Source organism: Danio rerio, chromosome 9 (genome assembly GCF_052040795.2).
Source record: "Danio rerio strain M-AB ecotype USA chromosome 9, GRCz13ab, whole genome shotgun sequence".
Taxonomy (NCBI): domain Eukaryota; kingdom Metazoa; phylum Chordata; class Actinopteri; order Cypriniformes; family Danionidae; genus Danio; species Danio rerio.
Genome location: NC_141029.1, coordinates 50,542,569 through 50,557,042, shown reverse-complemented (window position 1 = coordinate 50,557,042; position 14,474 = coordinate 50,542,569). Strand labels below are relative to the sequence as shown.

The 14,474-nt window shown below is 36.4% G+C and overlaps 1 protein-coding gene across 7 annotated transcripts in view; it reads right to left on the bottom strand.

Annotated features, from left to right (window-relative positions):
- Positions 1-14,474, bottom strand: part of lrp2a (low density lipoprotein receptor-related protein 2a) — a 271,802-nt gene that overhangs the window by 83,826 nt on the left and 173,502 nt on the right. For all 7 annotated transcript variants that reach the window (NM_001194987.3, XM_087266935.1, XM_087266934.1 and 4 more), the window contains 5 exon segments: positions 1,419-1,619; positions 3,350-3,639; positions 6,829-6,987; positions 7,310-7,475; positions 9,423-10,343. In NM_001194987.3, coding sequence (NP_001181916.3) covers positions 1,419-1,619; positions 3,350-3,639; positions 6,829-6,987; positions 7,310-7,475; positions 9,423-10,343 — 1,737 coding nt within the window.

Sequence of the window (14,474 nt, the reverse complement as noted above, 5' to 3'; positions counted from 1 at the left end):
GGCTGACGGCACAGCAGCGTAATGACATCATCTGATTAATATTCAATTATCCATGTGAGCAAAATTACATCAAATTAGCAGTAAACGGCTTGTTAAATATGAAACGCAATAACCTTCCACATTTGTTGTGAGCTGCAGGCTTTACACTTTCATGTGTCAAGAGTATTCATCATGCATTTCAATGCAAATCAATGTATTTAGTTCTACATTTAGAAAAGATTTTCTTTATAGTAGCAGCTGTTTTTTAATCTGTGTAAAGAATAACTGGTTGTTTACAAAAGCATTTTCATATTGGTAAAGGTGTCTGCAACTTTTGTGAAGCATCAAATCACTGGCATATTAACTATCAAAACATGTTTATGACTGCATAAATATATTATTGCTTTAAAAAAAGTCACATATTGTGCATTTCTATTATACACAATTTGTACTAAAGCGATCTAAAAAGTTCATATCAATAAGTTTTCTCTTTGCACCACCAGATGGCAGTCTTTGTACTTTCATTTCGAGGGTGCAGATTGCATACGTTTTATTAATATGTATAACTTTATGTATTTTATTAATGACTTTAACTTTATATATATAGTTTAAAAATATGTACCATTTTCCCAAGTGTATATAACTACTACTGTAAGAAAATATCAGAATTCGGAACATACTTTCTGTATTATCTTTGCTTGAACTGAGCCGATCTAATCCTGTTTATATGAATTGAACCTGCTCCTGATCAGGTTTGACCTAGCAGAACTGTTGCCATGACAACAACTCTCGGATCAGCTTTGAAGAACGAAACGATCCTGGATCGTGTCAAATCGTCAATATCCAAATCCAGCTAACTGAGTAATCCACGTACGAAGAACGGACCCCTGCACTTTCTTGTGTTTTGATCCAGGTGTGCAATACCTACTTCATCCACTGGGTGTCAAACTTACATACTGCACCTTTAAAACCATCGACTTCCATAGTGTTTGTTTTTCCTACTAGGAACGTGAATGGTTATACAGTAGGTTTCCAACATTCTTCAAAATATCATGCTACATCTAGTCTTACATCTAGTTATATCAAAAATACAAGTTTGGATAAAGCCAAGCGTGAGATTTTTTTTTTTGTATTTTTGAGTGAACTGTCCTTTTAAATGGATAGTTCAGTCAAAAAAATATGTTAATTTGTTTCAAGTTAAGCACAACCGATGTGATTGTCAGCATTCCACTTGAAGATTAGTCATGCACAACTATCAGCGTTGAGTTTAGTTCACCCTTGAAAGTTTTAGGCAAATTCCTGTTGATGTGAGAAATGCCATCTCATACTGTATATTTGAAACACCATATATAAATTCATAATAAAAGTGCTCTCTATTCAGGAGGATTTGAAACTCTGTGTCAAAGCTGACAGCATGTATTGTAAGCAACACGTCTCACCGCAGACCCTCTCCAGTTCATCACTGCCATCTCCACAGTCATCATCATTGTCGCATTTCCACTGTGAGCGGATACAGCGGCCATTCATGCAAGTAAACTGCCCGGGCTGGCAGCGCGTGCCATTGTCAGGAATACAGTGTTTGTTGTCGGCCAGATACCAGCGGCCCTCTGAAGGACACTGACACTCTGCTCCCTGAGGACCTGGAGGAAATAAAGGAAGTATTTCATTCAATTTAATTGTGAGTGATGTCAAAAGCCTTAGTTTAAAATGCATTAGACTTTTAAAAACATCTGTTGCAAAACCTGACAAGCTGTCAATGCTGTTTATTTTCATTAAAGTTTTATTAATATTTTTGGTTATTAGTGTTAGTGTTTTCTTATTTTTTAGAATTTTATTGAAAAAAAAAAATAAATTATATATATATATATATATATATATATATATATATATATATATTTATTTATATTTTATTTAGGGATAGTTCAACCAAAAAAATGAAAATGTTATTATACATGTTTCTTTCTTCTTTTGACCACATTAAATATACAGTATTGAAGAAAGCTGGAAACCAGTAACCGCTGACATCTTTTTGGGTGAATTATGTCTAAACTAAAATTACAAACTTTAAAATAAAAAATATCTTTAATAGTTTTATTAATATTTCCGATTATCTGTGTTTTTGTCATTTTTATAATTTCTTTGAAAAAAAAAAATGTAATTATGTTTAGTTTAAAGGGATAGTTCACCCAAAAATGAATATATTATTATACATGTCATCATTTGTCATTTTTTATGAAGCTTTACTGTAGTTCTTTCTTCTTTAGACCACAATACACATACATAATGAAGAAAGCTGGAAACCTGTCACCATTGCCTTCCATAGTATTCCTTTTTCCTACTATAGAAGTCTATGTTTACAGGTTTCTAGCATTCTTCAAAATTTCTTCTTTATTGTTCAACAAAATAAAAAAAAAACTAAAAGTTTAAAACCACTTGAGGGCGAGTAAATAGTTTGTTAATGTACATTTTTAGGTGAAATATCCCTTTAAAATAAAATCAACTAAAAAATGACAAACTTTGTATAAAATATTTCATTTAAGTAAGGGATAATCAACAACTTGCCGTGGGTTTAATGTACGATGTGGAGGCAAAGAACCACATGACGTGTAGCGGAGATGAGATCCAGCGGCAGGTCCTGAGATGGTCTGGCTGATATAAAGCTTCGCTTGGGGGGAGCTATTTGTGGAGCTGCCACTGACTGCCTGGAGCTCAGATTCTACATTTTTAAACATGTGCTATCCTTATACATAATCTACCAATTTGACATTACAATGATATATTCTCACTTGAAAAACTCCTAAAACTTGATTTCGTGGCATAATTGATGAGCATCTTTCTAATTTTGCCGATTTCCGCAGTTACACGTCCTCATTGGTTTCCCTGCGCAGTACGTTCGAGTTGCTATAGTTACTACAAACGTTTGGGAGAAGTGTACATTTTTAGAACTGTGACTGGAACTATTTCCCAGAGATGGGTTGCGGCTGGAAGGGCATCCGCTGTGTAAAAACGTGCTGGATAAGTTGGCGATTCATTCCGCTGTGGCGACCCCAGGTTAATAAAGGGACTAAGCCGAAAAGAAAATGAATGAATGACTGGAACTTCCTGAGCGTTTTAATGACAATAGTGTACACACGCCAGCCAATCAGAATCAAGAATTTTAACAGACCATATAATAAATTTACATAGATGATATATAATTATAATATAATAGATATATAAATTACTACCAACAGTTATCAACAAAAACCCTTATTTACTAGCCAAATTCAACTGAAAACACTTTTATGCTGTATTTGCATAATGACTTGTGTTACGGCCTATTTACAGTGCTTTAATAATGTAATGTGAAAGTAAAGTACTGTGAATCTACCTGGAGTGCAAATGTGGCTGCATCCACCGTTGAACTGTTCGCAGGGACTGCTGCACTGCTGCTGTTTGCTGTTAGATAAGACGTGGATGTCCATGGGTCGAGATGGAAGATTTTGTAGCATCACCCTCTGATCAGACCCGTCGTGCTTGTTTGCGCGGTAGATGCTGCGCGTGTTCCAGTCCGTCCAGTAGATATGCTGATCATAAACTGTCATTGCAAATGGGTAAATGGCGGTGCTTACGATGACCTCACGGTTAGTGCCGGTGAGCGAGCACCTCTCAATCTTCTGTCTGCAAAAACAGAATACATTTCAAAGGGTGTCATGAACTGAAAAATGTTTTGAGATGATAATTTTATGATTAAAAACATACTGTACGTTTCAGAGCTCAACACTTTCTGTTTAACATTTTCCAACCCAGGCTCATTCTGAAAACGTACCCCTATACACATTTCTGGAGAGCGCCAAATACGTCTCAGGAGGTAAAATTTTTTGCAGTTTTTGTTTTCAGTGATGTTCTGTTTTGGTCCAGTGATGACTTTTCAGGATTTCTCCACATTTGTTGTCCGTAAACGCAGAATGTTCGACAAAGTCAAGAAACGCCTAAAGGCCATAGGCGTGGAATACAGGCAAGCTTAACTTGCTTTCGTGGCTCGGTGAAGATATTTCATGACCCAGTTGCTGTTGTGGCATTTCTAGATTCGATGGATGCAATGTCTACCGATAGTACCTGAATCACCTGATGGTCGCCCAACTCACACCACGGGTCTCTCAGACACTCATGTGTAGGCAGAAATTGTGAATTTAACTGGGTATTTGTGAAAGATTGGCCAATAAGGCGTACTGTTCGGTTTATACACGGTAAAAAATGGCCATGATTTCAACTGTAAAAAACTGTACAAATGCTACAGTACAAATCCGTAACCTGGTTTACGGTATGTTTCCTTAATATTTACAGCGAATAACCGTAAATTGACTTTCCCAGAATTCCCTGCATGGTACATAACTTTTTATGCATTTTGTTGACATTAATATGGATCTTTTTAGTTGTTTCCCCATCAGTTATGCACATTAGAGATTTATGTTATATCTAATGTTGATAAACAATGTTTATTTCATTACTTTAATTATATGCGTGTTACCATACTGGTGTTTAGTAGCTGTGTGAATGACACTGAGCACCTTCTACAGTAGATGCTGATACTCCTTTCTGCTTGTGGGAAAAGTTAATTGTGATGAGCATTGGCTCATTATGTAACTTCCTCATCACCACCTGGATGTGGGTGTGCTAACGTGTCTAACTGTGTAACAAAAGATGTGTAGATGTTGCTCATTCAAAATACAGACATATTACCTCTATAAATTAATAAAATATGGTAATTTACCGTAAAATGAAAAATTACTTTTACGGTTTGTACCGTGTTTTTAACGGTAAAGTACTGGCGACCACAGCTGCCGGTATTTTACCGTAAATTTTACGGATTTATTTTTTACTGTGTAGAGTGGAGGAACTATGACGTCACTTTGTAGGCCAATCGGCTGCTAGCATAAAACTGGTTCCCTTGATAAAGACCCTATAGGATTTTCCCATCGGCTTTTCGAAGATTGCCAATAATACGCTCTGTGTTCAAACACAGTTCATTACACTTACACGTTTTGTCCAGTCGGATAATCCTCACACCAAAATACAACTTTGAGCACTTTTGGATGTTAAATGCAAACGCAAGGATTAAAAAGCTAACATTAGGCTATGAACGGACTACACTGCCCTCGGGGTGCTCGTCTGTGTCGTCAGCACCACCCTGCAACAGACAACTTTAATGCTTATTTTTAGAAATATGGTCACTGACAAAGAGTTAATCTTTCTGTTTTTATATTATAATCAACGCTATATATTATAAACAAATAAAAACGCAAAAACACATAGACCTACGTGCCTTTTGGATCGTTTTTATTTGGGAAATAGATCTGTTTTGCTTTACGATTGTAAAAGTTTTAAAACTGTATGTATAAATGTTCCTACATATCATAAGACATGTTTAAATAAGCGTGCACACAGCCCGCTTAGCTTTACAGACGACAGAAATGAGGCGTGAGGGAAAAGTCTCAAATGCCTGCTAATTCCATCATGGATCGAGAACAACATTCAGTATTTTTTTTTTGTCACGAAGTACAGCGAAAAGCAGCCCATACAGTCACATCTGCTATACATTTTAAGAAAGAGTGTAAATTGCCAGTTATGACAGAGTTAAATGTGTTCAGATGAAGAAAAAAATTACGAAAAATCGCTCAATCACGTTAAAATTACAGTTAACATGTATGTATTTTTACACATTTATTCACACCCTTGCATTACTGAGAGCAGGAGAGAGACAGACTGCACATGTAAGCAGTATCTTCATAATATTGTTTAATTAAAATAAATGATCAACAAATTAATGTCTCGACAGGCTTTACAAGTGAAGGAATTATCTACACACAATATGATTTCCCAAGTACAAAAATACTAAAAACTATAAAATACTATTCATGAAAATACCTAAACAACAGAGAAATACAAATGCCCAACACAAGCAAGCTGCACTCCAGACCAGCTCAGCTCGATGAGGTATAATATCTCCGACACCGCCTGTAGTCCCATTTAGCAACTTGATAGCAGCCATCCTTTTAAAGAAGCATAACCGATTTAAAAAATCAAGAGTTTAATGTAACTGATGTGTTTTATGTCGTAGAATAAAACGTGAAAGTATGTTGAGTTTGCATCAGCCACAAACCTTTTTTAAGCGATTTAAGTGAAATCCCATTGAAAAAACCCATTGACTTTGGGACGAGGGAACCGGAACTGCTAAAATGCTAACTCGCTTTCGGGTTTTTACATACAAATTGATGTTATAGTTCCTCCACTCTATTAAACCATGCTGATGTAAATAACGGCACTACCACTTAAAATTTAGGTTGGAGTTTTCTTAGTAGTTCCTTCTTCTCAGTTACTCTCTTAACTAGAGTTGGTGTGGAATATTTTTGATGTTTAATAACTATTGTTTTATTGTTCGAGTTTTGTGTCTGTTATATACTTGGATAAATCTCTTTCCCTATTTTCTCTCCCCCTTTTTCATTTTCTTTCAATTTTCCCCCTTCTTTTTTTCGTACGATATTTGTTTACAAGACTTTTGACAACTGGATCATGTAGCCAGGAGTTTTAGCTTCAAAACGATGTAAAAAGTATCTTGCTTACTTTTTACAGAAAAAAATACACCGATTTAAATTTGCTAAGACACGGAAAATGGCTCTATGGCTCATATGCAAGGAGGCAGGAACAATCATTACTAAGGCATAAAAATAGACCCTTTACAGTTTAATCTTATCAATATGAGCAAAAAGACAGAGTTTTTTATGGAGTAGTGTGCTAAAACACATGTCTGCATTTGCCAAACTCAGAGCATTAAAATATAAATAAATGAATCAAAATATGACATCTTACAAGCTGGCATCTGCCCAGTAGAGCCTCTGATCATCATAGTCCAGCGTCAAACCATTTGGCCAAACTAGACTGGTGTTGACAATCTCTGTCCTGAAGTTTCCTCCGAGAGTTGCGCGCTCTATCTTTGCACTGGTTCCCCAGTCTGTCCAGTACATATACCTGAGCATAAACAGAAACAGAAAAATACCTATAAAAACACGATGGCACAGTGGGTAGCATGATCGCTTCACAGCAAGAAGGTCACTGGTTCGAGCCTAAATTGTCCATAAATTGTCCGTAGTGTATGTGTGTGAATAAGTGTGTATGATTGTTTTCCAGTGATGGGTTGCAGCTGGAAGGGCATCCGCTGCTTAAAGCATGCTGGATTAGTTGGCGTTTCATTCTGCTGTAGTGACCCCAGATTAATAAAGGGTCTAAGCTAAAAAGAAAATTAATGAATGAATAAACATTTATATCACGGAGCTGCTGATCACAGACTCACCCTCTACACGGATCCAGCATGATGGCTCTGGGTCTGGGCACCTGCGCCACAACAGTCCTCTGAGATCCATCCACTGCCATAGAGCTGATAGTCTGGTTAATGTAGTCACTGTAATAGATCCTCCTGTTAATCCAGTCATAGGCGATGCCGTCAGGAGCTCCCAGATCTCCACAGAGAAAAAATCATTCCCAAAAACAAAGATTTACAAGCACATAATAAGAAATGGTCAATTAAAGGAATAGTTATGTACAAAAGAAGATATACATAGTAGAAGAAACAAATATTATAACGTCCATGAATTTCCAGCTTTCTTCAGATTATCTTCTTCAGTGTTCAACTGAACAAAAAGAACAAAAAAAAAAACTCAACCTGGTATGGAACAAGTGTGAGCAAATGACAGTTTTTTTTTACTTTTATTGGGATCAATGTCAATTTAACTGCCTTGCAAACCACTGAAAACATGTTAATTATCTACCAACAGCTTGCCAAGAAACCACATTGAACACTTTAGGAACTGCAATGCCTTGGTAACCATCCAAGACACCCTGGTAACCCTTTAGGAAGGTTCTAGTAACAATCAATGGAGACTAAACTCTTAACAATAACTTTGAAACTACCAACACCCCAAAACACCTCAGCAACCATATTGCAATGTACTACCAAGCAACCACGACAAAAGATCTAGCAACTGGTTCACAACTACTCACAACTATTCAGAAAATATTAGCGCATAAAAATTACCAGAACCCACGGGTAAGGCTTGGTGATAAAAAAAAATAATAAAAAAAATAATAATAAAAAAAAAAATAATAAATAAATAAATATATATATATGACTATATATATAATAGTCAGAACTATTAACCCCCTCTGAATTATTAGCCTGTTTAATATTAACACATTTTTAATATTAACACATTTTTAAACATTTAAAATGACGTTTAAAGGCTTAATTAGGTTAAATAGGCAGATTAGGGTAATTGGGCAAATCATTGTATAACGATGGTTTATTCTGTAGACAATCAAAAGAAAAAATGTTGCTTAAAGGAGGCTAATAATTTTGACCTTAAAATGGTTTTTAAAAAATCCTAGCCAAAATAAAACAAATAAGACTTTCTCAAGAATGAAAAAAAATTATCAGACGTACCGCGAAAAATGCCTTGCTATGTTAAACATCATTTGGGAAATATTTGAAAAACAAATAAAATTTCAAAGGGAGACTAATAATTCTTACTTTAACTAAATATATATAACTGGATTAACATAGCTCACTCCGTGTCCACTGTTTTTCAGATGTGCTTGTATCAATCTGTTGTACATCGCTTTTTTGGAGTAAAGTCAGCTGATCGCTTTAAAAGCAACAGGTTTACTTGCTTTTTTAAATTAAAGTGAGCTTATCCCTTTAAAAGCAGCAGGTTTACTCTTTTTTTAAATGTAAAGTCAACTAATTGCTTTAAAAGCAAAGGGCTTACTCACTGCTTTAAAGGCAACAGGTTTACTCACTTTTTTACAGTAAAATTGACTAATTGCTTTAAAAAAACAGGTTTAATGTAAGTCAACAAATCGCATTAAAAGCAGTAAGTCAAAGTTTTTACAGTAAAGTCAACTACTGTAATCGCTTTAAAAGAAACAGGTTTACTCACTTTAAAAAAAAAGTCAACTAATCACTTTAAAAGCAATGGGGCTACTCAGTTTTTAGAGTAAAGTGAACCAAATGCAGTAAAATCAACAGGTTTACTGACATTTTTAAAGTAAAATTAACTGATGGCTTTAAAGCAACAGGTTTGGGGAGTATTTTTAAAGTAGCATCAACTTATCGCGTCTTTTATTGCACACCTAGCCAACATTACCATGTTAACAACACTTGCCCAAAAACTGCTTTAGATCCATTCTGATTTCCATCTTTTTTATATGTTATAACATTAATGAATCAGCGTATATGGTGTATTAGAAATGAACAACATCGAGCCTGCAAACCAAACTAACCACTGACATGCAATGTCACTGCAGATACTGTGTTAAGCCCAGCATCCAAGGATTTTCTTAATGAACTTCTCTTTCCAAGCTAAACCTGCAATGTCAGGGTGCATTAAGAGTTTAAATAAGCTGCTAACCTGAGGCCACCTCAGTAGCGGGAGAGGTAGGCGAAGCCAAAGTAATGAAGCTAATCTTGCTCTGGCCTGCTCCCGAGCTCTGGGTGAAATAGATCCTGCCATCCAAGCGGTCGAAATCAAGCGCCACCGAAGTCCGGGGCACGTTTACTACAGGAAAGGGCAGCGAATGATCGTCTGGGTCCAGTCGCAGAGAGCGCACGGTGCTTTCTGTAGTATAAATGAGGTAGTCATCCCGGGATACCACACAGCTGCTGTCATCCGCAGCCAGATTCCCAAAAGCACACGAACATTTCCTGGTCTGAGCTCCTGCCATGGCAAAGCAGAAATGAGCACAGCCTCCATTCGACTCTAAGCAGGGGTTGTTATTGAGCTCATGGGCTGAACTTGGCTGCATTCTGCGGTCAAAAATGGTGACGTCCCGCAGCATGTTGATGTTGTCTCGGATCACGGCTGGCTGGTCGGTGGCACCAGGCTGTTTGCTTGCTCGAAAGACTTTCTTGAGGTTTCTGTCCACCCAGATTACATTTCCTTCAAACACAGTGATGCCATACGGAGTCGGATAGCGGCTTCCGTAACGGACGACCTCCGTTTCGCCCCCTTCAGGCCGAACTCGTGCAATCATATCCAAGGAATCATCCACCCAGTAGATGTATCCGTCTCGGTGGTCCAGAGCAAGACCTCTGGGGGTGACGATGCCAGAGGAAACCAGAGCTGTCCGGTTGGAGCCATCTAGAAATGCTCGCTCGATTTTGGGGGTCTGTCCATAGTCAGCCCAGAAGAGGTATCTGTTTTTAGGATCCACCACAATATGACGAGGCATGTCTACTTGGGTCTTGAGAAGGACACGGCGGAAAGTGGTATTGAGCCGAATGACTTCGATGTACGTCTCGGTCAGGAAGGCATTGGTGAAGTAGAGGTTTCCTGAGGGAACAAAAAAATCCAAGAAATAGTAATGAATAATGATGCAATAGGGATGCAAAATGTGTGCATAAACACTGGAGGCTTTATTTTAATGGTCAAAGTCTAAAGCGCATGGCGCAAAAGCACTAAGAGCGTGTCCAAATCCACTTTTGCTATTTTAAGGACGGAAAAATATTGCAATAGGTCTAACAGAATTGTGCTTATTCTTTTAACAAGTTATGGGTGTGGTTTGAGTATAACGTGCATTAAACCAATCACAGTCTCATCTACCATTACCTTTAAGAGTCAGTTGCGTGGTGCATTTGCTATGTACATGGCAGACTTTGTTAAAAGAAAGTCGTTTTCCTAGTTAGAAAACAGTTAAACAGACCATCTGCAGCACGAGGATAAAGACTGAGCCTCCTCCCTTCGGTTTCTTTACTTTCTTTTTGCTTTACTTTTATTCTTTACTTTACTCCATTACTTTAGGAAACGCAGGATGTTGTACACACTCAACTGAAGACATCCATTAGTTGTGGTCAATCTAAAAACCGCTCTAATTTTTCCAGTTTTTATGTTTTTAAATTAAAGGAAAAAAAGGACTGTTTGTGTTTATATCACCCCAATATGACAGTCTATACACTATAATTACACATATGTCTGTCCAAACAGCTTGAAAAGTAGATATTTTTTACCAGAGGTGCCCTTTAAGTCTAATATTCATCTTTTTTGTGTTTACTCTGCAAAGATCCATAAACATTTTCATTAAACATTTAATTTGATTATTATTAGTAATTTCAGTTATAAAAAATGCATTTTTGTGTCTGTCCCTGCATTCTGCTCAACTCTGTTACATCAGTTATAAAAGTTCAAGAAAGCTTTAAAAAAAATAAAAAATTATATATATATATATATATATATATATATATATATATATATATATATATATATATATATATATATATATATATATATATATGTATGTACACACACACACACACACACTAATGGGGTCAGTAGGATTTTTAAATGTTTTCAAATACGCTTCTCCTGCTCACCAAGGCTGATTTTTTAAATCAAAAATACAGTACAGATTGTAAAATTGTGAAATGTTATTGCACTCTAAGATAACTGGTATTGATAAAAGTAGTTTATCATTTAATTTAATAATTCTTCACATAAGTCCAATGATCCTTCAGAAATCGCTCTAATATTTATTATTATTATTTACTATTATTATTATTATTAGTAATAAAATAAATAATAAATAATAACTGGCCTATTCATTTAATTTGAAACTGCATACAATAAATAATAAATTTGTATTTAATAAATAAGTATTTAACTATTTATATTTCATAAATGCCACCTTGATGAACAGAATCATTTTCTTAAAAAACTAAACAAAAAAAACGACCCTAAATTTTGGACCAGTAGTGTGTGTGTGTGTGTGTGTGTGTGTGTGTGTGTGTGTGTGTGTGTGTGTGTGTGTGTGTGTGTGTGTGTATATATATATATATATATATATATATATATATATATATATATATATATATATATATATATATGAACATAAACAAGTTTTATCTCAAACATATATTGTCCTTTTCAAGATTTTCTAACAAAAGTCAAGTTTCCACAAACATAGTGATACTGGTAACAACAAAAGTCTAAATGATTTCTGCATGTACTTTATGTAATGGCTGATAGTGATACCCAATCAATATGATTATTGTAAACTGTAATACTATTTCATAATATCAGTATTTGACTAGACTGTATATTTGATCAATTAAATGCAGAGGAATGAAACATCAAAACGACTCTCAAAACCCTCCATGATGCAAAACATTGACAGTAGAGTATTTAGATTAAGAATAAAAGGGCTATAATTACAAACTAAAGTATTACAAATTATAAACTAAGACAACTTTGCATATTCATATATTCAGGTCAAAAGTTTATGGTTAAGAAATCATGGATTGAAGAGGCCTGAGCTAACTGAGCCTCTTTTGTGTCATATGTTAACCTTTAATCCTCTGCAGAGCCACCTGTCTGTGCTTATACTAGCGGGAGTTCATTAATATGTTCCCTATAGTCAGGCTTTACCATTCTGACCCCTAAAGCTGCTCTAGAACATTCCAGAACAGCACACAGCACATGAAAACAGTGGCGACCTCTGAATCAAGTCTATCTGAGGTGCCTGGTGCTAGAGTTCACATTCAATAGGTGTAGAATGTAGCCAAATTTGTTTCAATCAGTCATAATTATACTGCATGACAACAGAAATTGTTAAACAAAACAGTGTTTTCAACAGTATTAAAGTTTTGAGAAGAAACAATAAAACTTTTACAGCCTCACTCTCAATTGGTCGGTTACAGCAGTTACAATAGTGTTCAACTTGACTAAAATTTAGTCTGTCCTGCCACAATTTTACTTGGTTCATTTCTCCACAGATTATAGCAACTCATTTCACAGATTATGTGGGGAACTCCATAAGTGTTTCAGGTTTTTATCAAGTTTAAGATTAAGCTCAAGACATAGTAGAAAACTCAATACTCCATTCAAGACTCATTGGAGATATGTTCTCAAAAATGTAGTCCTGGGCACATATCTCCAATGAACCTAGGTTGAAGTATTGAGTTTCTTTTAATACTTAAGGCAATTGCACGTTCTTGTTATAAATCCACCAGAGATCGATGTGAACATTTCTGCTAAAACACTGTCTGCTTTGCATCCCAAGACCAATGCCATATGAGGTGAGCTACTGAGCAAACTGGTCATGCCAGAAAAGCCATTATATGGAGGCAAGTGGTCAGCAGTAAATGAAAACAAACAGAAGTTGTTGATGATGTTATACAATAGTGTCACAGCAGTGATTTTACCCACAAAATGTAGTTATACGTATGTCAGGACACATATTTGCAGTTCCCCAAAATTGGAGCCCTGGGCACATATTCCCAATGAGACAACACTTTGAAGAGAGCTACCAAGCAAATTGGCCATGCCAAAAAGCATTATATGGAGGCAAGAGGTCAGCAGTAAGTGAGCCACTTGTATGAGGTGAGCTACCAAGCAAATTGGTCATGCCAGAAAAGCATTATATGGAGGCAAATGGTCATCAGTAAGTGAGCCACTTGTACGAGGTGAGCTACCGAGCAAACTGGTCATATTAGAAAAGTCATTATATGGAGGCAAGTGGTCAGCAGTAGCATGAAAATGAACATAAGTTGTCGATGGTGTTATAGGACAGTGTCAGTGCATTATTTTTGCACACAAAATGCAGTTAGACGTATGTCAGGACACATATTTGCAGTTTTACAAAATTGTAGCCCTTGGCACATATTCCCAATGAGACAGCACTTTGAAGAGAACTACCGAGCTAATTGGTCATGCCAGAAAAGCCATTATATGGAGGCAAGTGGTCAGCAGTAAATGAAAACAAACAGAAGTTGTTGATAATGTTATACAATAGTGTCACAGCAGTATTTTTACCCACAAAATGTAGTTAGACGTATGTCAGGACACACATTTGCAGTTCCCCAGAATTGGAGCCCTGGGCACATATTCCCAATGAGACAACACTTTGAAGGGAGCTACCAAGCAAATTGGCCATGCCAGAAAGCATTATATGGAGGCAAGAGGTCAGCAGTAAGTGAGCCACTTGTACGAGGTGAGCTACCAAGCAAATTGGTCATGCCAGAAAAGCATTATATGGAGGGAAGTGGTCAGCAGTAAGTGAACCACTTGTACAAGGTGAGCTACCAAGCAAATTGGTCATGCCAGAAAAGCATTATATGGAGGGAAGTGGTCAGCAGTAAGTGAACCACTTGTACAAGGTGAGCTACCAAGCAAACTGGTCAAGCCAGAAAAGCCATCATATGGAGGCAAATGGTCATCAGTAAGTGAGCCACTTGTACGAGGTGAGCTACCGAGCAAACTGGTCATACTAAAAAAGTCATTATATGGAGGCAAGTGGTCAGCAGTAGCATGAAAATGAACATAAGTTGTCGATGGTGTTATAAGACAGTGTCAGTGCATTATTTTTGCACACAAAATGCAGTTAGACGTATGTCAGGACACATATTTGCAGTTTTACAAAATTGTAGCCCTTGGCACATATTCCCAATGAGACAACACTTTGAAGAGAGC